This window comes from Cotesia glomerata, linkage group LG7 (assembly GCF_020080835.1).
Source record: "Cotesia glomerata isolate CgM1 linkage group LG7, MPM_Cglom_v2.3, whole genome shotgun sequence".
Lineage (NCBI taxonomy): Eukaryota > Metazoa > Arthropoda > Insecta > Hymenoptera > Braconidae > Cotesia > Cotesia glomerata.
This window is the reverse complement of record NC_058164.1, coordinates 25,349,387-25,373,836: the sequence shown is the minus strand read 5'-3', so window position 1 is coordinate 25,373,836 and position 24,450 is coordinate 25,349,387. Positions and strand designations below refer to the sequence as shown.

Below are 24,450 nucleotides of genomic sequence, written 5' to 3'. Positions count from 1 at the left end.
TGAATCTATCGCTCTAAATTGTTCTTCTATTTGAAATTCAATTTATCTTTTATGTTTTACGGGTTCTTTCGCCGTCATTTAATTAGTAGAACAAATTGATTAGATCAAATAGGTAGAGGTATCTCTAGTTTGTGTATATCATTTGACATTGACGTGCTATTCACCATACACTCCATTATCCGTATTCTACATTCACTCTATCGTGTCCACTTTAGTCTATTATACGTGTACCCAGTATCGATGACAACCTGCCTTGTACTTTGTCCATCGTTTGTGCTCGACACCCAATTGAAGATTTATTTATTTATTATTAATTACTTTATGATTTTAAAAAAATATTAATAAAATTTTGCTTTATTAAGTAATGAATTTTGTTAAATTGCACTGTACTTTCTTAAATATCGACGTTTTTAAAGATATAAACTCATTCTGGTGTTACACTCATCAAGAGCTTTCATTTGAATACCCACATGCATTTTTGATATATTTTTTATATATACATATATATAATATACATTTTAAAGATATAAGCTCATTTCCATGTAACACTCATTAAGAGCTTTTATTTGAGTACCCACATGTATTTTTCATATATTTTTCATATGTATATATATATAATACATATAAATATATTAAATATATGAAAAATTGATATGGGTACTCAAATAAAAGGTCTCAATCAGTATAATGTCGGAGTGAGCTTATACTTTTAAAAATGTTAATATTTTACGAGATACAAGGTCATTTCTTAATTTTATATCTTATATATTGTTAAATTGCACTGTAGTTCCTCAACTATTGAAATTTTGAAAAATATAAGCTTATCCTAGTGTTAAATTCATCAAAAGCTTTCATTTGAATACCCACATGCATTTTTGATATATTTTTCATATATACATATATGTAATATATATATATATATATACTAGACGACCCGGTGAACTTCGTATCATCTACATATATTTGTGAAAAGTATAGTCAAAACTTGATACAAAATTTTTATTTACATTAAATGCAACATATTTATACACTTAATTAATTTTAAAGCTTTCCGATGGACTACATTTTTTATCTTTTCTTGCAGTGCGTAAATATATAAAGATGGTGGTTTCCCGACTCACGAACAGTCGTCAGGTCGTCTTCTCCTTGGTATTTTGAAACAATAACAATAAAAAATTTCTTGCGCACTGACAATCTGATGATAGATTTTATTCATTGGCTTGAAATTAATTTATTTCTTTTAACAACTAACTGACACTTTTTTTTATTCCTGAAAACAAAACAGACCAAAAAGATCGGACCTCACTTCACAGCTAGGAACGGACCCAAAGAGATCGGACCTCATTACTCAGCTCAGAACATTGTGTATTGGAAAACTAAATTGTCGTTTTTAGTATTTTCTGTTGTTTATTATTTATGTTTTTCACCGTTTAAACTTCCCTGAACTTCCAAAATTTCCTGTTTCTCTTGAGATTTTATCAAATTTTATATCTGTAGGAACTGATATTTGAAGAATATGAATTTTTTGACAATTAATACCCCCGCACTCTTATGTGAGGGAGGAATTTCATAAGATCCTATTCGAGATGATTTCTACATTATAAATAAAAGATTCTTACAAAACTTCGAGTCTATAGAAACTATTGTTTGGAAATGATAGTTTTTCATTGCTGACGACCCCGCAATCCTTTTTGGGGTTAGAATTTGATAAAATCCATTCTTAGCTGAACTTAAAACTATACACGAAGATTCCTACCAAATTTAGAGTCTGTAGAAAGTTACAGTTTGGAGATAGAAATTTAACATTCTAACACCCACCCCCGCAACCTTTATTAGGGTGGGTTGCTGTAAAATCCGTTCTTAAAACATTTCCGCACCACATATGGAAGACTCCAACTAAATTTGCCGTCTGTGGGATCTATAATTTGAAAATTAAAAATTTTCATTGTTAATATCTGCCCCGCAACCCCCTGTGGAGTGAGCTATCGTGAAATTCGTCCATAGATTATTTCTATATCCCTTACAGAAGATTCCTACCAAATTTGGAGTCTATAGGATCCATAGTTTAAAAAAGGGAATTATTCATTGTTAACGCCCCCGCAATTCCCTTTGGGGGAGGATTTTTTGAAAATTATTATGACATACAAACCTTCTCCTGAAAATTTTGAAGACAACAAAAAAAAAATTAGCCCAATCGGTCCAGCCGTGCTCAAGTGATGCGTGGACATACATGCGGCATTTTATTTTTATTTATATAGATATATATATAAATATATGAAAAATTGATGTGGGTACTCAAATGAAAGCTCTTGATGAGTGTAATGTCAGGGTGAACTTATCTTTAAAAATGCCAGTAGTTCACAAGATACAAGGTTATTTCTTAATTATGTATCTTATATATTGTTGAATTGCACTGTACTTTCTATAATATTGACGTTTTTAAAGATATAAGCTCATTCCGATGTTACACTCATCAAGAGCTTTCATTTGAGTACCCACATTAATTTTTTCATATATTTATACATATTATATATATGTATATATGAAAAATATATAAAAATGCATGTGGGTACTCAAATGAAAGGTCTTGATGAGTGTAATGTTGGAGTGAGCTTATATCTTTAAAAATGTCAATAGTTCATAAGATACAAGGTCATTTCTGAATTAAATATCTTATATATTATTAAATTGCACTGTACTTTTTTAAATATTGCTGTTTTTAAAGGTATATGCTCATCCCGGTGTTACACTCATCAGAAACTTTCATTTGAATACCCACATGCATCTTTGATATATTTTTTATATATACATATATATAATATATATAAATATATGAAAAATTGATGTGGGTACTCAAATAAAAGGTCTCGATAAAGGCAACATCAGGATGAGTTTATATCTTTATAAATGTCAATAGTTCTTAAGATACAAGGTCATTTCTTAATTATGTATCTAGAGATAGAGTCTTTTCGAATGCAGCCTAAATACTCATCATAATAAATTGACTATTGGTGAGAATGATATGAAATCTTGAAAAGGCACAAATTCAAGCCAAGACCTTTGCAATAACATTAAATTTCACTAAAAAAATCAATTTTATGTCAATGAAGATCGACATTAAGTAGAAACAAACAACCAATAAATATAAAAATTAGGAAAAAACAAAAAGGGATTTTTGGGTAGCTAGAATTTCTTTGTTCGGAAGAATTAAAATCAGTATTATGCATGAGTACACGGAAGAATAAGTTTAGTTGTGCTAGGTTTAATTAAATCTTCTGTTGAATTTGCATATACCTCTGTTTGAATCATTCTGTGTAGATATATCTATATATAGGTCGAGGTATATGTATAGAATTTGGTGCTCCCTTGAGTACAGAAATATACCAGAAGTACTGAAGTATCTACTGTAAAACCCTTTGTCGAGATTCAACATCATGCTTTTGTGTTGTGTTGTGTTTTCTGTGTTATTCTAAAGCATAAAAACCTTTTCAGGGTAATAATATATACCTACATTTAGCAACACAATGCCAATTAAGATCTCAATTACAAAGAACCGCGATAAAATGAATCTCCAGCTTAAATTGGCACAATAAATCACAAATACTTCTTTTTTTTTTGGAAAAATATATGCTCACATTTTAAATTTACTTTCTTTTAAGAGATCCACGCGAAGTAGTCAAATTTTTTAAAACTTCTTGACAGTTTGTAAATTCAATCTACGTAGAATAATTAATAAAAAAAACAAAAAACAGTAAGTTTCCGGGATTTAATCAAATAATTAGGTAAAATTGTAATTTTTACATGAAATCGAGATTCCACCAGCCGGTATTTGGTTGAGAATTTAATGCAATAAACGATTTTAAAAAAATTTTATTTTCATTGAATTTGATTGAAAAAATAATAAGCTTTAGATTAAAACAATAAAAAAGTAGCTTTCCGAACGTATTACGGAGATATTTAAGATTTTTTATAAAAAATCACTCGGAACTTGCGTTCTTTCAAGTCTTGTACTTGACTTGGCAACACCGCTTGCGCAGTTACTCAAAGCATAAGTAACCGCGGTTTTTTAAATGCTAGAAAATCTTAGTCATTTTAGTTAGACAGTAAACATAATTAAATTTGAAGGTTAGGGACACTCTTTTTGTGTTGTCAAGTGTACACCGGCAATTCAGAGTGCTATATTTTTTATTAGTCAATTAAATGTTAATAATTATTTGATGATTAAATTTATCGGAAATTTCCTCAACAAATGTCATTAATTAATTTAAAAATTAATTTTAAGATAACAAAAGTATTTCTACGTATTATTTTTTTATAGACATTCTTTACACTAGCAGGGTACTTAGATCTCCTTAAAGTTTGAAATTCCCGCTAAAATTCAAAAGTTTTGAATATCCCGCGGTTTAATATCTTCAATGGCGGCTTCAGTTCCAACAGCTGATTTCTCTCTCACCAGTTTTAAGAATTTTCCATAGATTATAATTAATTGGTACGGATTTAAACGATTATATTTTGCAGGTTTATACAATTAAGTGGTATTAATTAAATAAAAAAAATATTTCTACGTATTATTTTTTTATAGACATTTTTTACTTGGAGGGTACTTGGATCTCCTCAAAATAAGATAAAAAATTAATTTTTTTTTTAATACTTACTTTCTAACCATAAATTGTAGATTAAAGAAGCACTTTTTTATTAAAATCACTAATTATTTACAAATTTAGAAAGCTGACTTTCATTCACTCAAATTTTGCGTAAGCAAAATTTTTTTAAGGTTATTTAATTAAAATTATTTAATTGTTAAACTTTTTAGACGCTAAATTAATAAAAAAACAAAAAAAAATAACCCAAGCCAGGAATCTAACCTAGATCTCCAACTAGTGTTTCGATATTAGACTTGTCAGTGTAAAGACTCTAAAGGTCCAGGTTCGAATCCTGGCTCAACTTTTTTTTTTTTTTTTCATTACTTTTGCTTCTAAAAAATTAAATAAAAATTTTTTTAACATTTATAGGTAAGGTATTGACAATAATAACAAAAAAAATTGAATTATATACATTTATTACTTAATTTTGTTTTTCAAATACAATTGTCTGTAATTGGATTCGGTCAAAAACTACAATCGGATATGTATTATGGGAAATAAGTGTATAAGTGTTGCCAGGATTTAATAATATGTTAATTTTTAAAATTTCCTTTTAATTATTTTTAATTAAAATTACCTTTATTTAATTTTATCGATACCCAGTTCGGTAGACTCAGAATCTGGCTATCAGTACATTTATAAAGTAATACTTTTTACGTAGTACAGTCTATAGACTTTACTTTATTTGAGAGTGAGAGTTTCGAAATTCGAGATGCGTCTTGACATTTTTAAAAATAATTAAATAAATAATTACTGACAATTTATTGCACGCCCCAAATAATTCCCCTTAATCGTATGATAAACACAAAAATATACTATGAAACATAAATAATCACGCTCCTCATATTCGGAGCTTACTATATATGTACACTTATTTACAATACATCAGTCTCACTCTCATGGAAAAATTTATTATTAATCTCTCGTAGTATAATCACATATTGCGCGTTCTCTGATAGAAGATTCCCTATTATAATTAATAATTTATAATTTATTCGTTGATAATTTAGTACGACAACCGATAAGACTAGTTTTTCACTCAAAAGCGGTTGGTGCGTAATTTTAGATGCCTACTAGATTTTAATAAAGAGGTAATGCCCAAGATTTAATCGCCAAGTTAAGGACAATTTTTAAAATCAGTTTAATTTTACAATAAGCACCAATAAATAATAAAATCACCTTTTACTTTTAGCAGAACAGGTTCAAGGAGCTAAAATTTCTTTACACGGAAAAAAAATGTGGAAATCGTTCCTATTGTAATGAAATATTTTCCTATACCATTTTAGGAGCGAAGATTATGGGAATTCTACCCGAAATTTTGGAGAAATGTTTATATAGTTATGGGAATGGTTCCTATAATTATAGGAACGATACCTATAATAGGTGTAATATTATCGGCATGATTCCCATTATATAGGAATGGTTTTCATAATATAGAGGAATAGTTTCTATATTATAGGAATGGTTTCCATAATTATAGGAATAAACGCTAGATATTATAGAAGCCATTCCCGTATATTATAGAAACCATTCCTTTATCATGGGAACCATTCCTATAATATTATAGTGATGATGCCTATAATATTGAAGTAATATTTTTTCATACAAAAGAACAAGAATAACTTTTCTAATCTATAGAAAAATGATAAAGTTTCTGTGACGTTGAAAATTTAATGTTATTACACTTGTAATAAAATATTTTATTGATCATTCGACTAATTTTGACCACTTTGAAGCATTTGAAATTATTAGTAATTTCGATAATTTTACTTGCTTCTCAATAACATCAATTTAAATATGTAAAATAACTAATATTGTTCATATAAACAATAAAAGTTACATACCTAAAAGGTGGATTTAATTAATTTTCAACGTATGTATTGTAAATAAATAATTTGTTTTAAAAATAAAATAAAATTGTAAAAATAAACAATGAATTTCCATATTTATTTTGCTCCTGTAATTGTATAGTGAAAAAATATCCCTTTTATTAGAAAAACTTTAGAATTGCTACAATATTTCCAATATTAACTAACACGATTATAACTGAGTTGGAATAAACGATTTAAGATTAAGTACACACGTGAATAAAAATTATGAAAAAGAAATTTTTTCACTCTAGTGAAAGATCAATTTTCATTTACAAAAAAAAATTTATTAGCAAAAAAATATATAGTAATTATATTTTTTAAGTGATTGCATTATTATGAAAATAAACATTTTTCTATTATTATGTGCGTCATTCCCATAATATTAGGAACCATTCCTATTGTATCATAGGAACAATTCCCATAATAACGTGAAGACGCACATACAATATAGGAACCATCCATAATATATTGAAGCTATTCCACTATTGTATAGGAACTTTTCCTATAAACTGGGTATGGTTCTCATGAGCATAGGATTGCTACCTACAACCAATTTATTATAAATTTCTCTCCTATAGAACCTGCACTGCTCATTAATTAGCTAATAAATCAATAAATTAATAAGGTCTCCATACATTATTATCCGGCCTAACCTCTTCTTGCCTGACATTGCAGCTCTCAGCGACGGAAGTCTGCTCCGAGTTGTCACTGTTCTGAAACTGGTTCCCATAAATCTGGGAATAAAGTATACTAGGAAGCACTCCAGGAGTCGGAAAGTAGTTCCCATAATTCTGCCCAAACCCTTCTTCATGAACCGGACTGTCAGTGGTATTGGAATCAGTAGACAAAGACCTTGGAGATACATAGTCCTGGTACCGCTGAGTAGACCCAGACATCAGAGTGCTCAAAGGGTCCAGAGGATCGGTCTGTCCAGGTGTCGTGGTATCCGGAACGACTGGAACCAAAAGAACAGCAAGTTTAGCATAATCGTTGGGCGCCATTAGCATGCTAATGCACCCAATCCTTAAACTTACGCGACGAGACTGTTGAAAACGCGTCTTGCTGGGCCGTCCTGGAGCTGTTGGTGACAGTGGAGCCGGCTGTGGAGTCTGGAGCCGCTGGAGTCATGCTAGCACCGGAGAAACTGGTCAGAGCAGTCGTGGGAGCTGGAGGAGGTGGTGGTGGTGGTGGAAACGGGGCCTGGGCCGCGCAAGATGACAATGGGCCTGGTAGGTATCCAGCATAGCCAGCAGTGCTTCCGTAGCCCCAAGAGTTTCCAGTGGTCAGGCCAAATTGCGACATGTCTGGAGAATATGATCGATCACTCTGAATAGGTTATTTTTCAAAGGGACTAGGGTGGATCAGAGGGAGATCAAAGGGTTGGATTTGGACCGTCCAAACCCTAAATGCTCGGATGCTTTTACCCTTCGCCTAGAATCACCCAACTCTCTCTTCGTCCTTGTCTGTTCGACGGGTCTGCAAATTCCTGGCAATCCCCTAGGAGCTTGCTGATGTACTTTAGTCAGATACTTTTTAATTCCCTTTTTTTTTTTTCCGAAACTTTTATTCAGAGTTGCGCACGGATAATTCTAGGTGCTGGAGATAAAAAGGAAATATTGAAGAACCACCAAAGGATGGGTATTAGGTTGATAGCCGCAAAAAAATTAATAAATCGTGTAAATATAGGATACTGGACGTGTATCGGAAAATCGTCACGGAATTCATTAGAGTGAATCAGTTTTTTGTTATTTATTTACAAAACTTTTTACCGGGTTACTTTCCGAAGCTTATGGTCTTTGTTTTTTTGGTTGGAATATTTAGAGTCGAAATTTGGTTGGGGTAGCAGACGAAGCTGACTCAGCTTCTGGCCTTCTGGCAAGCCCTTTAATATAATATTTAATCTAGCTTTGAACAGGCTTGCGGTTACTGTCTGGGCAAAAAGCCTGCCAGAGCTACTGAAGAAGAGGACAGCGCTAAGCTCCGAGGGAAGTTTGACTGAGAGAACGCCAGTGTAAATAGAGATTAGGGAAAGGATTTCAACAAAATGATCAACTTTTCCTGGAGTTTCAAAGATTTTTTGCGGGATATGTTTATATTTATATTTATATTAAATATAGTTAAATTATTGACGTAATTTACTTACTTTGACAATTTCCAGGCATTGCATGCCGGAATGATGACAGTGGATCACGTGGCTGCAGTGGATTTGGTAGTGGTTGAAGTGGATTCGGTAGTGGCTGAAGTGAATCTACGAGTGGTGATGCAAAAAATGGTGTTCCTCTTTGGGATGCAAATGCAAACGCATGGAATTGCTGTTGGTGCCCTAAAAATGACATCACTACCATCAATCGTAACCCTGTTCACGGGAAGTAGTTAAATTTTCACTTCGTGAAAATTTGTAATATCTACGTAGCCTAATTATTAATAAAAGAATTAAAAACAGTGGGTTTCAGGGATATTTGATCGGATAATTGAGTAAAATTGGAATTTTTACATGAAATAGAGATTCCACCAGCCGGTATTTGGTTAAGAATTTAATGCAATTAACGATTTGAAAAAAATTTTATTTTCATTGAATTTGATTGATAAAATAACAAGCTTTCGATTAAAACAAAAAAAAAGTAGCTTTCCGAACGTACTACGGAGATATTTTAGATTTTTTATGAAAAATCACTCGGAATTTGCGTTCTTTAAAGTCTTGTGTTTGACTTGGCAACACCGCTTGCGCAGTTACTCATGCACATAAGTAACCGCGGTTTTTTAAATGCTAGAAGATCTTAGTCATTTTAGTTAGACAGTAAACATAAATAAATTTTAAGGTTAGGGAACTCTTTTTGTGTTGTCAAGTGTATACCGGTAATTTAGAGTGCTATATTTTTTATTAGTCAATTAAATGTTAATAATTAATTATTGAGTAAATTTTTCGAGAATTTCCTCAAAAATGTTATTAATTAATTTTAAGATAACAAAAGTATTTCTACGTATTATTTTTTTAGACATTCTTTACACTAGCAGGGTACTTAGATTTCCTTAAAGTTTGAAATTCCCGCCAAAATTCAAAAGTTTTGAATATCCCGCGATTTAATATCTTCAATGGCGGCTTCAGTTCTAACAGCTGATTTCTCTCTCACCAGTTTTAAGAATTTTCCATCGATTATAATTAACTGGTACGGATTTAAACGATTATATTTTGCAGGTTTATACAATTAAGTAGTATTAATTCAATAAAAAAAGTATTTCTACGTATTATTTTTTTATAGGCATTCTTTACCCTAGGCGGGTACTTGGATCTCCTTCTCTTCTATTCAGGAAAATTACAATTTATTGATGAGTAAATCTTCGTTGGAAAATCAATTTGAGTTGACGTTAAAGCCCTCCTTTGGGGTAGAAAGAGGACTCGGGTGGATTTAACCGCGACTAGTAGGTGCCGATAGATTTTATTTCCCGTCGGCGACGTTCGAACCCAATTAAAGACGTCCCAGCAGGCGTCCAACTGGCAACAAGAGTATGTCTGGTGTGTGTGTGTGTGTGTGTGTGTGTGTGTGTGTGTGTGTGTGTGTGTGTGTGTGCTATTCTACCGTTCTCTTGGACACACAAAAGAGGTGGAAGCTAGCAGAGCAGGGTGGGCTTCAAATCGAGCGATATAGAATGAAATTCAGTCTATAGTCCGGAGAGGTGAACCCTACCTCTAATGCAAACGTTGAAGGCCACGTTGATGGAGAGCAACATTTCAAATTGGAGTTACTGTGCGATGGAGACTGGGACTGGAGATGTAGACAGACTGGTAAAAAGCTGACCGAGAGAGATCGGTGCGTAGCTCCGATAATCCAATCGAAGCCCTCTAACTCGCCAGCCTGAATTTCCCCATTTCAGTAGTTTGCTGAATAGGTACCCTACCCAGATGACACAATGCCAGACGGAATACCTATGGCTTTCACGACGACGGCTAACGAGATCCGGTTGGTTAAACGATCACCGATTGACTCACTGCAGAGCTACCATCACACTTTCCTTATTTACGTGATCCTCAGCCAACATGTCAATGAAATCCGCAGCTTGAATTACTTTTAAACCAAAAAAAATCAATCTGCTACTCTACCAAAGTAGTTATCGCTTTAATTTGTTCTTTTTTAACCAGGAAAAAAATTAACCCAAGACTTTTCTGTTCATTATCGATTTCACCGTATCAGCCAAGAGAATCAGCCAGCTGTCAACGACAGCTTCTCATTTTGCGACACATCCCCAAAGTTCCTTTACTGTGACTGTATTCGTGTAAAGATATCAGTGTAGTGCTTTCAATTGCTCGCCGCATTGGAAGATACATTAGGTCTAACATTTCTCGGACTTGAAGACGACTATTTCTTCAGACAAAGACGAAGGCGACCCTCGATCAATTTCTAGAATACACGTGGTTTACTTCCTCCCTCCTTCCCTCTTTATTTGGAATAAGATCGAGGGTGAGAGCCAAAAAGGAGAGCACGAAAGGGTTGAATGTGTAATGAATTGCTTGTTTAATTAATTACAACCCTTACGGACGCCCTTACGGAGCCGAACGGCAGCCCGGGCCACACTCATTTATCCTGGTGTCAAACCGCGTCCACGTAGCCATACTGCGTGGCCATACTGCGTCTAATAGACACCATAGGAAATAGATCTGAGATCTAAGACACCGAAAAATAGCTTTGATGTCTGTTTTTACGCCTTCAAAAGAGCTATTTATGGATTTACGATCTCTGGGTGGTCCAAGTTTGATGTCTGATGTCTGGTAAGGAACTCAGAGATATAAAAACAGCTCACAACTGTTGATACCCAAAACAGTCCACGGATAATGCGAGATACTAAGTTAGGTACAAACTAGACAACACATTCTGGGTTTTAGTGTGCAATAGTGGCAACTAAACGGCACCCACTACCCACTAGCACGTTCTGGGGTGAATAACTAACTTCTATGGGATAATTGTATGTCCCGAAAGGGTCCAACTGGGAACAGCCAACCAAGAAGTAGGCGTGGACTGCGCTAAGTTTGTCGTTATACAGTTATGTAGTTAAACATTTTAGGTGTACAATATCTTAGGTGTAACCCGCAGTCCTTCATCAACAGCATTATGCTTTAGAGGGCTTTCCCTTGGTGAGTCAACGGTTCTTAGTAAATTCAGAGCTGGGCGGTATAGTATAGTAACTCTATGAAATAAACCAGCAAGAAACTTGGATGGATGTTTAATTAAACGCACGCGAATATTAGTTTATTCTAAGAAAGAATAATTTCTTGATGGAGAAAATTATTGGCTTAAGAAAATTTGGAGGGTAAAAGAAGACCGAAGTTCTGAGCTGAAGTAAAAAATTTTCTAATGGTTCCTATAATTATAGGAACGATACCTATAATAGGTGTAATATTATCGGCATGATTCCCATTATATAGGAATGGTTTCCATAATATAGAGGAATAGTTTCTATATTATAGGAATGGTTTCCATAATTATAGGAATAAACGCTAGATATTATAGAAGCCATTCCCGTATATTATAGAAACCATTCCTATATCATGGGAACCATTTCTATAATATTATAGTGATCATGCCTATAATATTAAAGTAATATTTTTTCACACAATAGAACAAGAATAACTTTTCTAATCTATAGAAAAACGATAAAGTTTCTGTGACGTTGAAAATTTAATGTTATTACACTCGTAATAAAATATTTTTCATATAACCTGCATTGAAAATGCGAGTTTCAATGCCTGTTGAGCCAACCGAAACTAGACAATTTCAGACGAATGCGGCTGTGCCGGGCAGGAATCAATTATTTCTTTCCGGCGGACAGAAAATGACGATTTTCTGCCCGCGAGATGAAGTTGCACCTTTATTTTCAATCCTATCAATCGTTTGTTTATTTTATACCTTTATAATTGTCATTCTAACCGTTAACTGTATTGATATATCATAATTCTGTTATTAAGCGTAAATAAGAATGACAAAAGAAAACTATTCAATTTACGAATAATGTTTGATAAAAAATAAACCATTATTTTCTATTTTATTATAAGATTTATAATAAATAGTATTTTCTCACCTCTGGGCGGAAAGCGTCAATTTTTCTCCCGCTGCGCTAAACGAAAATGCCGCTTTCCGCCTCCGTCGAGGAGAAAAATAGTATACACACCACGGGCAGTAAATAAGAAAGCCTCAGATCACATGTTTATTGACCTCGGCTTCGCCTCGGACAACAGTTACATGTGATTTGAGACATTTCTTATTTTACTGCCCTAGATGTGTAATATACTATTTTCTTACCTAGGGTAGGAAAATACGAAATGTCTCAGATTACATGTAATTGTTGACCGAGGCGAAGCCGAGGTCGACAAACATGTGATCTAAGGCTTTCTTATTTCCTGCCCGTGGTGAGAATACTATTTTTCTCCTAGACGGAGGCGGAAAGCGGCATTTTCATTTAGCGCAGCGGGCGGAAAATTGACGCTTTCCGCCCGGAGGGGAGAAAATGGTATTTTCGCTATTCGTCTGAAACTATCTAGTTCTGGTTGGCTCCAGACATTGAAACTAGCATTTTTAATGCAACTTATATGAAAAATATAATGTGTGACGCGGGATGAAACACGATTTCAGACCGAGTGATGCCAGCCCTCGCTTCGCTCGGGCAGGCAACTTCACTCTAGTCTGAAATCGTTTTGTTTCATTCCTAGTCACACAATATACTATTATTGATCATTTGACTAATTTTGACCACTTTGAAGCATTTGAAATTATCAGTAATTTCGATAATTTTACTTGCTTCTCAATAACATCATTTTAAATATGTAAAATAACTAATATTGTTCATATAAACAATAAAAGTTACATACCTAAAAGGTGGATTTAATTAATTTTCAACGTATGTATTGTAAATAAATAATTTGTTTTAAAAATAAAATAAAATTGTAAAAATAAACAATGAATTTCCATATCTATTTTACTCCTGTAATTGTATAGTGAAAAAATATCCCTTTTATTAGAAAAACTTTAGAATTGCTACAATACTTCCAATATTAACTAACACAATTATAACTGAGTTAGAATAAACGATTTAAGATTAAGTACACACGTGAATAAAAATTATGAAAAATAAATTTTTTCACTCTAGTGAAAGATCAATTTTCATTTACAAAAAAAAATTTATATTTTTATATTTAATCAAGATTTTTAGATACTTTAGGGAAGCAGCGTCACCTACTTCAGCTGAGAAAAAAATTTTCTCACCTTGAGAAAATTTTTCTCGAGAATATTTGATACCCTTTTTATATTATTTTACCGTGCAATTATACATATTAAATTAAAAAAAAAATGAAATATTATTTGATCTTCCCAATTGACATGTTAATCAATAAAATTATTAATGAAAATTAACTTCTATCTTTATATTTAATTTTTTGGAGCAAGAGAGAAATTTTCTCAAGACAAGAAAATTTACTTCTATCAAGAACTAAATTTTTTGGAGCTTCGATGAATTTTCTCAAAACAAGATTTTCTTGATTTAAATAAATTTTCTTGGATCAAGATACGTATTTTTTAAAACAAGAGAATTAATTTTGTTGGAGTAAGTGAAATTTCTTCCAAAAAAAATTTTTTTCTCAAGAAAATAATTAGTAAGAAAAATATTTTCTTGGCTCAAGTGAACCTTTTTTTTTGTTTAGAGTTGGTATTATGATTATTTATTTAAAAGATGAAATAATGCTTACAGTGATACTCACTGGTCTTGGATCTGGGCTCACGGGGGCCGTCAACCGTCACCTTGATAGCCTTGGTGTAAGTCGCTACCTGCGGTGGCGTCGTTGATACCGTTATCGTCAGCGTGAAGCTCTTTCCTGAAAACAGTGATCGTGATGGTGATGATTAGTGTTCAATCAGGTTTATTGGTTCATTGGGGCGAAAAGTGGATGGAAGCGAAAATGAAGGGTGGTTGGGTGGTTGGGCGCCTAGTAGGGTATTGTTAAAATATTCAATATATTTACAGAGTTTGATAACGGGGAGCTGATTCTGTGAAGCTTCCTCTTCTCCATTAAGCTTTTCTGGTAAATATGCACCGCCGGTATTGTCACCAAAAGTTTGCGAACCCGGTTATCTACCGGAACTCAGGCTAATCAAATTAAGCCGCAGTAATGTATCGAAAGGACAATATGGTGAGGGTAAAATGCAATGACACTGAACAGAGGGCTGAATTACGGAAAAATTTCATCAGAAAATTAAGGCGAACTTTTGCAGAAAAAGCCGAAAGTGGAAGACTGGCACCAAGGGTGATACAAGAGGTTGCGTGAGCTGTCAGGAGCGTTGATCATCGCGTGGCGAACCAGTCTGTGGCCACTCTCGACACTTTCCTGCTTGTGCTCTTCATCAGCTGTCTTGGAAGGTTCTCCCACACGTATAATGATTTTGTTGAAATAACAAAATACGGGATAACTGAAAAATTTGGTGTAGTAACAAATGAGTGTAGTTATAGCAAATCCATTAGTTGCATTAACAAAATGTTTCAAGTTGTACTAACAAGTTTGTTAAATCACAAAATCAATTTGTTGCTCTAACAAAATCATTTTGTTGCTGTCACAAAATAACTTTGTTGCTGCAATAAAATGATTTTGTTGCTGTTACAAAGTAATTTTGTTGCAATAACAAAACTAATTTGTTGCCAAAATATTTTCCAAATCTATAGCTGATTATAGCGTATTTTTAAATGTATTCTTATAAAATTTATTGTAACTAATTTATTTGTTATTCCAACAAATTTTCATTGTTATTATTACAAATTCTCTTTATTACTTCAACAAATTGTCATTGTTACTCCAGCAAATTCTCTTTGTTATTTTAATAGAATAATTTTGCTGTTTCAACAAAAATATTTGTTATACCAACTAAAGTCTTTTGTCGAATCAACTTAAAGATTTAGCTATAGTAACAAAACTATTTTGTTGTTATAACAAAAGACGGAATAACTGAAAAATATGTTGTGGTAACAAATAAGTGTAGTTATAGCAAATCCATTAGTTGCATTAACAAAATGTTTAAAGTTGTACTAACAAACCCGTTTAGTAAATTACAAAATCAATTTGTTGCTCTAACAAAATCATTTTGTTGCTGTCACAAAATAACTTTGTTGCTGCAATAAAATGATTTTGTTGCTGTTACAAAGTGATTTTGTTGCAATAACAAAACTAATTTGTTGCCAAAATATTTTCCAAATCTATAGCTGATTATAGCGTATTTTTAAATGTATTCTTATAAAATTTACTGCAACAAATTTATTTGTTATTCCAACAAATTCTCATTGTTATTATTACAAATTCTCTTTATTACTTCAACAAATTGTCATTGTCACTCCAACAAATTCTCTTTGTTATTTTAATAGAATAATTTTGCTGTTTCAACAAAAATATTTGTTATACCAACTAAAGTATTTTGTCGAATCAACTCAAAGATTTTGCTATACACGGAAAACAGTAAACTGTAATATTCATTCGGATTCCGGTTAATTTTTATAGTTTCAAACAGTAAAGCGGACATCGGAGTGGCAAAAATATAAATATTTCAGAACTTAATGTAGAAAGTATAAAAGCCACAATTTATAATTTAATATCCAACATAAGTGATTAGTACACGCATAAAACAATTTTGTTGAAATAACAAAAGACGGGATAACTGAAAAATATGTTGTGGTAACAAATGAGTGTAGTTGGAGCAAAAAATCCATTAGGTGCATTAACAAAATGTTTCAAGTTGTACTAACAAACCAGTTTGCTAAATCACAAAATCAATTTGTTGCTCCTAACAAAATCATTTTGTTGCTGTCACAAAATGACTTTGTTGTTGCAACAAAATAATTTTGTTGCTGTTACAAAGTGATTTTGTTGCTGTTACAAAGTGATTTTGTTGCAATAACAAAACTAATTTGTTGACAAAATATTTTCCAAATAAGCTATATAGCTAATTATAGCGTATTTTTGAATGTATTCTTATAAAATTTACTATAACAAATTTATTTGTTATTGCAACAAATTCTCATTGTTATTATTACAAATTCTCTTTATTACTTCAACAAATTGTCATTGTCACTCCAACAAATTCTCTTTGTTATTTTAATAGAATAATTTTGTTATTTCAACAAAAAAAATTGTTATACTAACTAAAGTATTTTTTCGAATCAACTTAAAGATTTTGCTGTAGTAACAAAACTTTTTTGTTGTTATAACATATCAATAACTTGTTATAACCTAAATTTTGTTATTTTAACATATAATTTGTTATCCCTATGTTAATAAATTCATTTGTTACCATAACATATCTTAGGTTATCTTAACAATAGTATATTACATACCTAGGCCAGTAAAATAAGAAAAGTCTCAGATCACATGTAATTGTTGGCCGAGGCGAAGCCGAGGTTGACAAACATGTGATCTGAGGCTTTACTTTTTACTGGTCAAGGTGTGTATACTATTTTTCTGCTCGACGTAGCCGGAATGTGGCAACTTTGTTTAGCGCAGCGGCCAGAAAGTTGCCACTTTCCGGCCGGAGGGCAGAAAAATTTTTTTCTGCGTGTAGCTGTCACTATAGTAAATAACGACTCTTTAATCTTAAAAAATTACAGTTTCAAACACTAAAAATTGCCATTTCAATATATAGTCCATATTATGATAAGAAGGGGAACTAAGATGAAAGAGAAGGGGGTCTCACTCTGGGAGAATTTAACATTTGAAACAGTAAAAATTATACTTTTAAAATATAGATTTTACCAGTCCAAGCAAGTCAATAATTACAGTTTGATTTTTAGCGTTGCGTTTAAAATTTACCATTTTACTTTGTAAATATTAACGTTGCTTGTATTAGAAATTTACTAACTTTATTTTATACTTTTTACATATCATAAGATCATTTTTTAGGTACCAAATGATAAATATCAAAGTCTGAATTGTTAATTATTATACTTAAACATTTTAGACATTTACATAGCGAATATTACTGTTTGAAATAGTATTTTCTTCCATATAAAGAGTAAATTGTAACGTTTAAATGGTAAATATTATAAAGTGAATAGTAAAATCACGATTTTACTGTTTGAAATGGTAATTTTTAGCAGTTGATCATTACTTATTATAAATCGACTGTTATTTATTACAGTTAACTTTTTTCCGTGTAGTAACAAAACTGTTTTGTTTTTATAACATATCAATAACCTGTTACAACCCAACTTTTGTCATTTTAACAAATTCATTTATTACCACAACATATCTTAGATTATCCTAAAATTTTTTTCTGCATGCGGTGAAAAGATCAATCCCGGATTTGGAATTCTCTGGAACGAGTGATAAACTTGAAGCTTCCGTCATTTGTCAGGGATTAAGTCTCAATTGTTTTCGGCAAACGTGGAATTAACATAAGCTTGGATGAAGGATGTAAGCAGCTGGGTGATGTCTATTTTATAAGTATAAGACAGCTACTTGATTATTCCAAAGGTCCTTACACAGCTGAAGATCCTTTAATACTCCAGTATCTCATCATTGTAATTCATTTTGATTTATTTGCACAACTAGATACAAGATTTGAATATGCATAATATTGCTAAATAGTTTGTCAGTGATGCGGCTACTTGTAATACAATGAAGAATACCAAAGGAATATTATTCCGAAAACGAAAAGCATAGTTAAGCTAATAATCTTAATTGAAACTCTCTCTGGTAAAACCTCAATTAATATCAGCGCCCTTGTCTGGGCTCGCTGGCTGATGCCAGCTTAATACCTTAACCTTATACCTACAAGTAACCCTCCTTACAATCGCACGGGTAATAGCAAAGAGTGGTAAGACTAGTCAGTCTAGAAGGAGCACAAGTTGACGATAAGTAAAAGGGGAAAAGGAACCAACAAGTTGAGACAGATAAAACCCATTACCCATCCTCTTGGCGAACCGAAGAATAAAACACCCAATTGAAAAGCTTACCAAGAAATCACCGTTTCTTTTACAAGGAAGGGCTAGAAAAAATACGAGGGTCTTTCTTGAGACATCCATGACCTACCGTTACGCTAAATTCTTACGGACCCTCTTTTCTTACCCTTGGTTTTCTTCCCTCTTTCTTGAGGTCGCTAGCCCAGAGCTACTACGCTGGATTCTGTCAACTGAGGGTCGCAGCAAACTTTTCCATGAATGAAATTTTAGCGACACACTTAAGAACTTTTCAATGAATTTATAATCACGTCATTCAGTACCGCTACTACTGTTGGCACTACGACTACTACGATACGGAAAGAAAAGTGTGGAAATCCTTCCTATTTTAATGAAATGTTTTCCTATACCATTTTAGGAGTGATTATGAGAATTCTACCCGAAATTTCGGGGAAATGTTTCTATATTATGGGAATGGTTCCGGAAATTATAGGAACTATACCTATAATAGGTGTAATATTGGCATGATTCCCATTATATAGGAATGGTCCCATAATATATAGGAATAGTTACTATATTATAGGAATGGTTTCCATAATTATAAGAATAAACACTTCACGTAATAATTACCGTAACTCCTATTCTTTCCCGCTTCACGGCATTATTTATATTTCTAAAAAATGTGGTATACAAAAATGTGGTATATTTTTACAAATATAAATAATGCCGTGAAGCGGGAAAGAATAGGAGTTACGGTAATTATTACGCGAAGCATTCCACATTCACGTAACAGGATATTGGTAGAAAAGGATTGAGAAAGGAATGTGGAGAGGATCATCTTAATGTGAGTTTATAGAATATGCGAGAAAAAATTATTAGATAGCTCGGACTGGGATTCGAACCCAGAACCTTCCGAAGACATGTCGGCTACTCTACCATTTGAGCTATCCGGTCTATACTGAATTTCCTTTCGCTTATTCTATATACATTAAGCCACACCGTCCATCTTACGGCAAGCATTTTTACAAATATAAATAATGCTGTGAAGCGGGGAAGAATAGGAGTTACGGTAATATTATAGAAGCCATTCCCGTATATTATAGAAACCATTCCTTTATCATGGGAACCATTCCTATAATATTATAGTGATGATGCCTATAATATTGAGGTAATATTTTTTCACACAATAGTACAAGAATAACTTTTCTAATCTATAGAAAAACGATAAAGTTTCTGTGACGGTGAAAATTTAATGTTATTACACTCGTAATAAAATATTTTATTGATCATTCGACTAATTTTGACCACTTTGAAGCATTTGAAATTATTAGTAATTTCGATAATTTTACTTGCTTCTCAATAAGATCATTTTAAATATGTAAAATAACTAATATTGTTCATATAAACAATAAAAGTTACATACCTAAAAGGTGGACTTAATTAATTTTCAACGTATCCATTGTAAATAAATAATTTGTTTTAAAAATAAAATAAAATTGTAAAAATAAACAATAAATTTCCATATCTATTTTGCTCCTGTAATTGTATAGTGAAAAAATATCCCTTTTATTAGAAAAACTTTCGAATTGCTACAATATTTTGCAATATTAACTAACACAATTACAACTGAGTTGGAATAGACAATTTAAGATTAAGTACACACGTGAATAAAAATTATGAAAAAGAAATTTTTTCACTCTACTGAAAGATCAATTTTCATTTACAAAAAAAAATTTATCAGCAAAAAAATATATAGTAATTATATTTTTTAAGTGATTGCATTATTATGAAAATAAACATTTTTATATTATTATGTGCGTCATTCCCATAATATTATAGGAAAAGTTCCTATAATATCATAGGAACCCTCCCATAATATAGTGAAGACTATATAATATAGGAACCATCCATCCATCGAAGCTATTCCATTATTGTATAGGAACTTTTCCTATAAACTGGGAATGGTTTTCATGAGCATAGGATTGCTACTTATAATCATTTGATCGTAGGAACCATTTCCATAATTCTTTAGAAAAATCCCTATAAATTTCTCTTACTACTGGTACTATTGAAGAATTTAGCGGTAGAATAATTAAACTAGACTTACCTCTACCGCTTCGGCCGACGAACCTCAAATCGTTGAATTTAGCGACTTGGTTTTTCATCAAGGCCGTTGAATTTCTGAGCTCAGCGCAGCAATTTTCGTCATTGCCCGCCCGGACTGTCACCAGCGTGCCATCGCCAACTTCTCCTAATGCCACAACTTTGAATGCCACTGGAAGTGTCTTATTGGAACGCCAGTGAGCCGGTAGAACCGTGCAAACCAGATGCGGCGATCCTGCAATCAAATTCCACAGACATCAAACTCAAATCCTCCTCCTTGATAATCCATCGATAGCCAATAGAATAAAACTTACCTGTCTTGACAAGTTCCCCTGGATGTTCGCTTACAAAATCTCCCAGCGTCCTTTCCGTCAGAATATCCGTAGTCATCTTAGTATACGCATCTGCTAACGGCGACACCCCAGATTCCGGGGAAGCTGCTGTTCCTGGAGCTGACGCTCCGGTAAGCTGCATTCTTGACGTACTTCCAGGCCCTTCTGCTGATTCACTTGCACTAACACCACCCGAAGAGTCAGCAACTGATGCTACTGATGACGAAGGAACGACAGTACCTGATCTAATAGATGTAGTCCCAGTTACTGTGGTACCACCACTTCCTGGACCGTTACAACGGCCGAATATATCCATAGGCAGTCAAAACATTGGGTTAGAGCGGCATCTTTTTCCAATCTAACCGCGACATCTCAAGTTCCGACGGTCTAAGAAGTCTCAATTTTAAATCCTACCGCTTTGTTTTTATGTGTAACTAGTATTTAACGCAGGAGCTTGTTCTTTATCTTGTGACGAGTGTCGAGAATCTTAAGCCTTTTCTCAATAGACATCATTTGCATCTGAAACAAGCGATGGAACCTATTAGACAGGCTTTCTTTGCTAATTAGTGCCTTAACACTACTTGCGACCCATTCCTTTGTTTTCCGACAACTCCTATCACTACAATACCTTTATATAATTCTTATTTTAAGTCTTTAGGAGCTACAGAATCCAGCAACCTCTAGAAAGACTCAAAAAATCCTACCAAAAGCATCTTTAACAACAAATTCCTAAACTAGCAGCCTATAACTGCTTGGAACTCATTCATTAGCTTACCTATGGCCCTTATCTTCACAATTTTTTTTTATCATCACTAAGTAGAGTCTCTAGAAGCTACAGAATCCAGGGACGCCTAGAAAAACTCGAAAAAACTTACCAAAAGCATTCCTAACATCAAATTCGGAAATTAACAGGTTCCAATTGATTAGAACCCATTCATTTGTTTTCCGACGACTTCCATCACTACAAAACCGAGTTACAATTCTTATTTCAAGTCTCTAGAAGCAACAGAATCCAGGAATCCTCAGAAAAACTCCAAAAAACTTACCAAAAGCGTTCCTAACATCAAATTCATAAACTAACAGCTTCCAATCACATGGAACCCATTCATTAGCTTTCCTACGGCTTGTATCTTTACAATTTCTTTTTCTCTTCACTAAGTAGACTCTCTAGAAGCTACAAAATCCAGGAATCTCCAGGAAAACTCTAAAAAACCTACTAAAAGCATCCCTATCAACAAATTCGCAAACTAACAGCTTCCAATTGCTCGGAACCCATTCATTTTTTGTCCGACGACTTTTATCACTACTATACCGAGTTACAATTTTTATTTCAAGTCTCTAGAAGCTACAGAATTTAAGAACTCCCAGAAAAACTCCAAAAAACCTACTAAAAGCGTCCCTAACATCAAATTCATAAACTAACAGCTTCCAATCACATGGAACCCATTCATTAGCTTTCCTACGGCTTGTAACTTCAAAATTTACTCTTTTTATTGCTACTTAGACTCTTCAAAAGTTACAAAATTCAGCAACCTTCAGAAAACCTTCAAACAACCCACCAAAAGCATCTTTAACACCAAATTCCTAAACTATCAGCTTCCAACTGCTTGGAACCCATTCATCCACTTTCCTACGGCCCTTATCTTCACAATTCCTTTTTCTCTCCACTAAATAGAGTCTCTGGAAGCTACAAAATCCAGGACCCCCCAAAAAAAACTCTATAAAACTTACCAAAAGCATCCCTAAGCACAATTTCGCAACCTAATAGCTTCCAATCACTTGGAACCCATTCATTAGCTTACCTACTGCTTTTATCTTTGAAATTAACTCTTTCTCTTGCTAGTTAACGTCTTCAGAAGCTACAAAATCCAGCAAGCCCTATAAAACCTTCAAACAACCCACCAAAAGCATCTTTAGCACCAAATTCGTAAACTAGCAGCTTATAACTACCTGGAACCCATTAATTAGCTACCCTATTTCAAAAGTCTAATCTCCAACTTATTTCAACTCTCTTATCACAATTCTAAGCTCACTAATTACCCAGCAGTCAATCCTAAAGCTTTGATGTACTAAGGCTCGGAATAAAATTGTTTACATTAAAATCCCGCGCAATTTTTCAATCCCGGCGGCGCGTGGGGTTCATTCAGTTATTTTTGCGTACGTCACTCTGTGTATGTGACAGGATTTTGAGGGGAGAATTGGTGAAAGTACGAAAAAAAGAGAACGGGATAAAACTCTGTAGAACGAGCTAGCGATAGTGATAGTAGGGGAGCGTGTATGCATGATACGAGATCGACGTGCTCGTGATGTTGATGGTGGGGGATGAAAAAAACAGGGGAAAAGAACGTCGATTCAAATCCCCTTTATATACTACGCACGATTACCGCGTGTCAAACTGCACGTGGTACCTCCACGTTTTTAAAACCAATTTAAAATCACTCTTAGGTAATTCAACAATAAGTTACCCAGTTTTTCTGTCAAGACCATAACATCAACATAAAGTAAGTAGAGGAAAACAAATTGCCGTCGGAAGCTATCGCTTGCATCGCATTCAAGTCTCTTTCTTACTAAATTCTTTCCACCCTTTCTTAGCGACTTTCTACTTTCTTCATTGATTTCTACCTACCCCAACCACATTAATTAATAAAAACTCTTACTTGGTAATCACTCACAAATGATCAGCATCATTAAATCATAAAAACGTATCACATATCACAACACAGCACTTTTCTGCAAAATTTACAGTCACTAGACTAGACTATTGATACTGATACTAGAACTGTTTGCGATTGATGATATGGACCGGCTGGATGATCGAGACAGTGTCCGGTCGCGGTGCCTTGAGGGCTACTAACAATTATCGTCAGGGCGGTACGTGTGAGGCAACAGCCGTTGACGCACTGGTCCATGCCAACACACGCAGCATCCCCTTCTAGAATCATCATCCTCAGCCTCCTCCTCTCACACCCCTCCACGACCGCATACTCTGCTCCCACCAGCTCTTGTTGAGTCGACTCTCTTCTATTCTACGCTTCCTCTTCCTCTGGCCTATTCAATCCTTTCTCTCTGTAGCCTCAACCTCTTCTTTTGTTACTCTTCATGGGTTTTCTATTCTATTATCGTCCGACCGACAAATTCGTTGAGGATTTTTAAGCAAACTTGAGGATTGTGATGATGATGACTTGTGAAATATAAATAAATAAAATAATGACTTTTGTTAAATATAAGCTCATCTTGATGTTAGAATCATCAAGAGTTTTCATATGAGTACCTACATGCATTTTTGATATATTTTTCATATATTCATATATATATATATATAATATATATAATATATATACTATATATATTATATATATATATAATATATATAATATATATTTGGGAGATATAAGCTCATCCTGATGTTACACTCATCAAGGGCTTTCATTTGAGTACCCATATGCATTTTTTATATATTTTTTATATATACATATATATAATATATATAAATATATGAAAAATTGATGTGGGTGCTCAAATGAAAGGTCTTGATGAGTGTAATGTCAAGATGAGCTTATTTCTTTAAAAATGGCAATATTT

The 24,450-nt window shown here is 33.3% G+C and overlaps 1 protein-coding gene and 1 long non-coding RNA gene across 5 annotated transcripts; one reads left to right on the top strand and one right to left on the bottom strand.

Annotated features, from left to right (window-relative positions):
* The first annotated feature begins 932 nt into the window (after nt 1-932).
* On the top strand, nt 933-1,396 carry LOC123269436. The gene is made up of 2 exons (XR_006510410.1): nt 933-1,149; nt 1,286-1,396. It is a non-coding gene; the product is annotated as an uncharacterized LOC123269436 (long non-coding RNA).
* A 5,443-nt stretch (nt 1,397-6,839) lies between these two features.
* LOC123268957 (runt-related transcription factor 1-like) lies at nt 6,840-24,043 on the bottom strand. 4 transcript variants are annotated; one of them, XM_044734422.1, is made up of 7 exons: nt 23,526-24,043; nt 20,851-21,387; nt 20,541-20,771; nt 14,259-14,372; nt 8,658-8,852; nt 7,549-7,818; nt 6,840-7,469 (listed from the first exon to the last, which is right to left on the bottom strand). In XM_044734422.1, the coding sequence occupies exons 2-7, from the start codon at nt 21,182-21,184 to the stop codon at nt 7,132-7,134; spliced, it is 1,482 nt and encodes a 493-aa protein (XP_044590357.1). In that variant the 5' UTR covers nt 21,185-21,387; nt 23,526-24,043; the 3' UTR covers nt 6,840-7,131. The 4 variants fall into 4 exon arrangements, with proteins under 4 accessions (XP_044590357.1, XP_044590358.1, XP_044590360.1 ...); XM_044734423.1 differs by having other exon boundaries at nt 23,541-24,043; XM_044734425.1 differs by having other exon boundaries at nt 8,658-8,837; nt 23,526-24,041.
* Nucleotides 24,044-24,450: the final 407 nt, after the last annotated feature.

What these genes read in the sequence shown, in the direction of transcription:
- LOC123268957 (XM_044734422.1), bottom strand. Translation starts at nt 21,184, where the DNA reads ATGGATATATTCGGCCGTTGTAACGGTCCAGGAAGTGGTGGTACCACA. An exon ending in CGTCGGCCGAAGCGGTAGAG is followed by an intron (nt 14,373 to 20,540) that starts GTAAGTCTAGTT and finishes CACTGTTTTCAG; the next exon opens with GAAAGAGCTTCACGCTGACG. An exon ending in TGAGCCCAGATCCAAGACCA is followed by an intron (nt 8,853 to 14,258) that starts GTGAGTATCACT and finishes GATTGATGGTAG; the next exon opens with TGATGTCATTTTTAGGGCAC.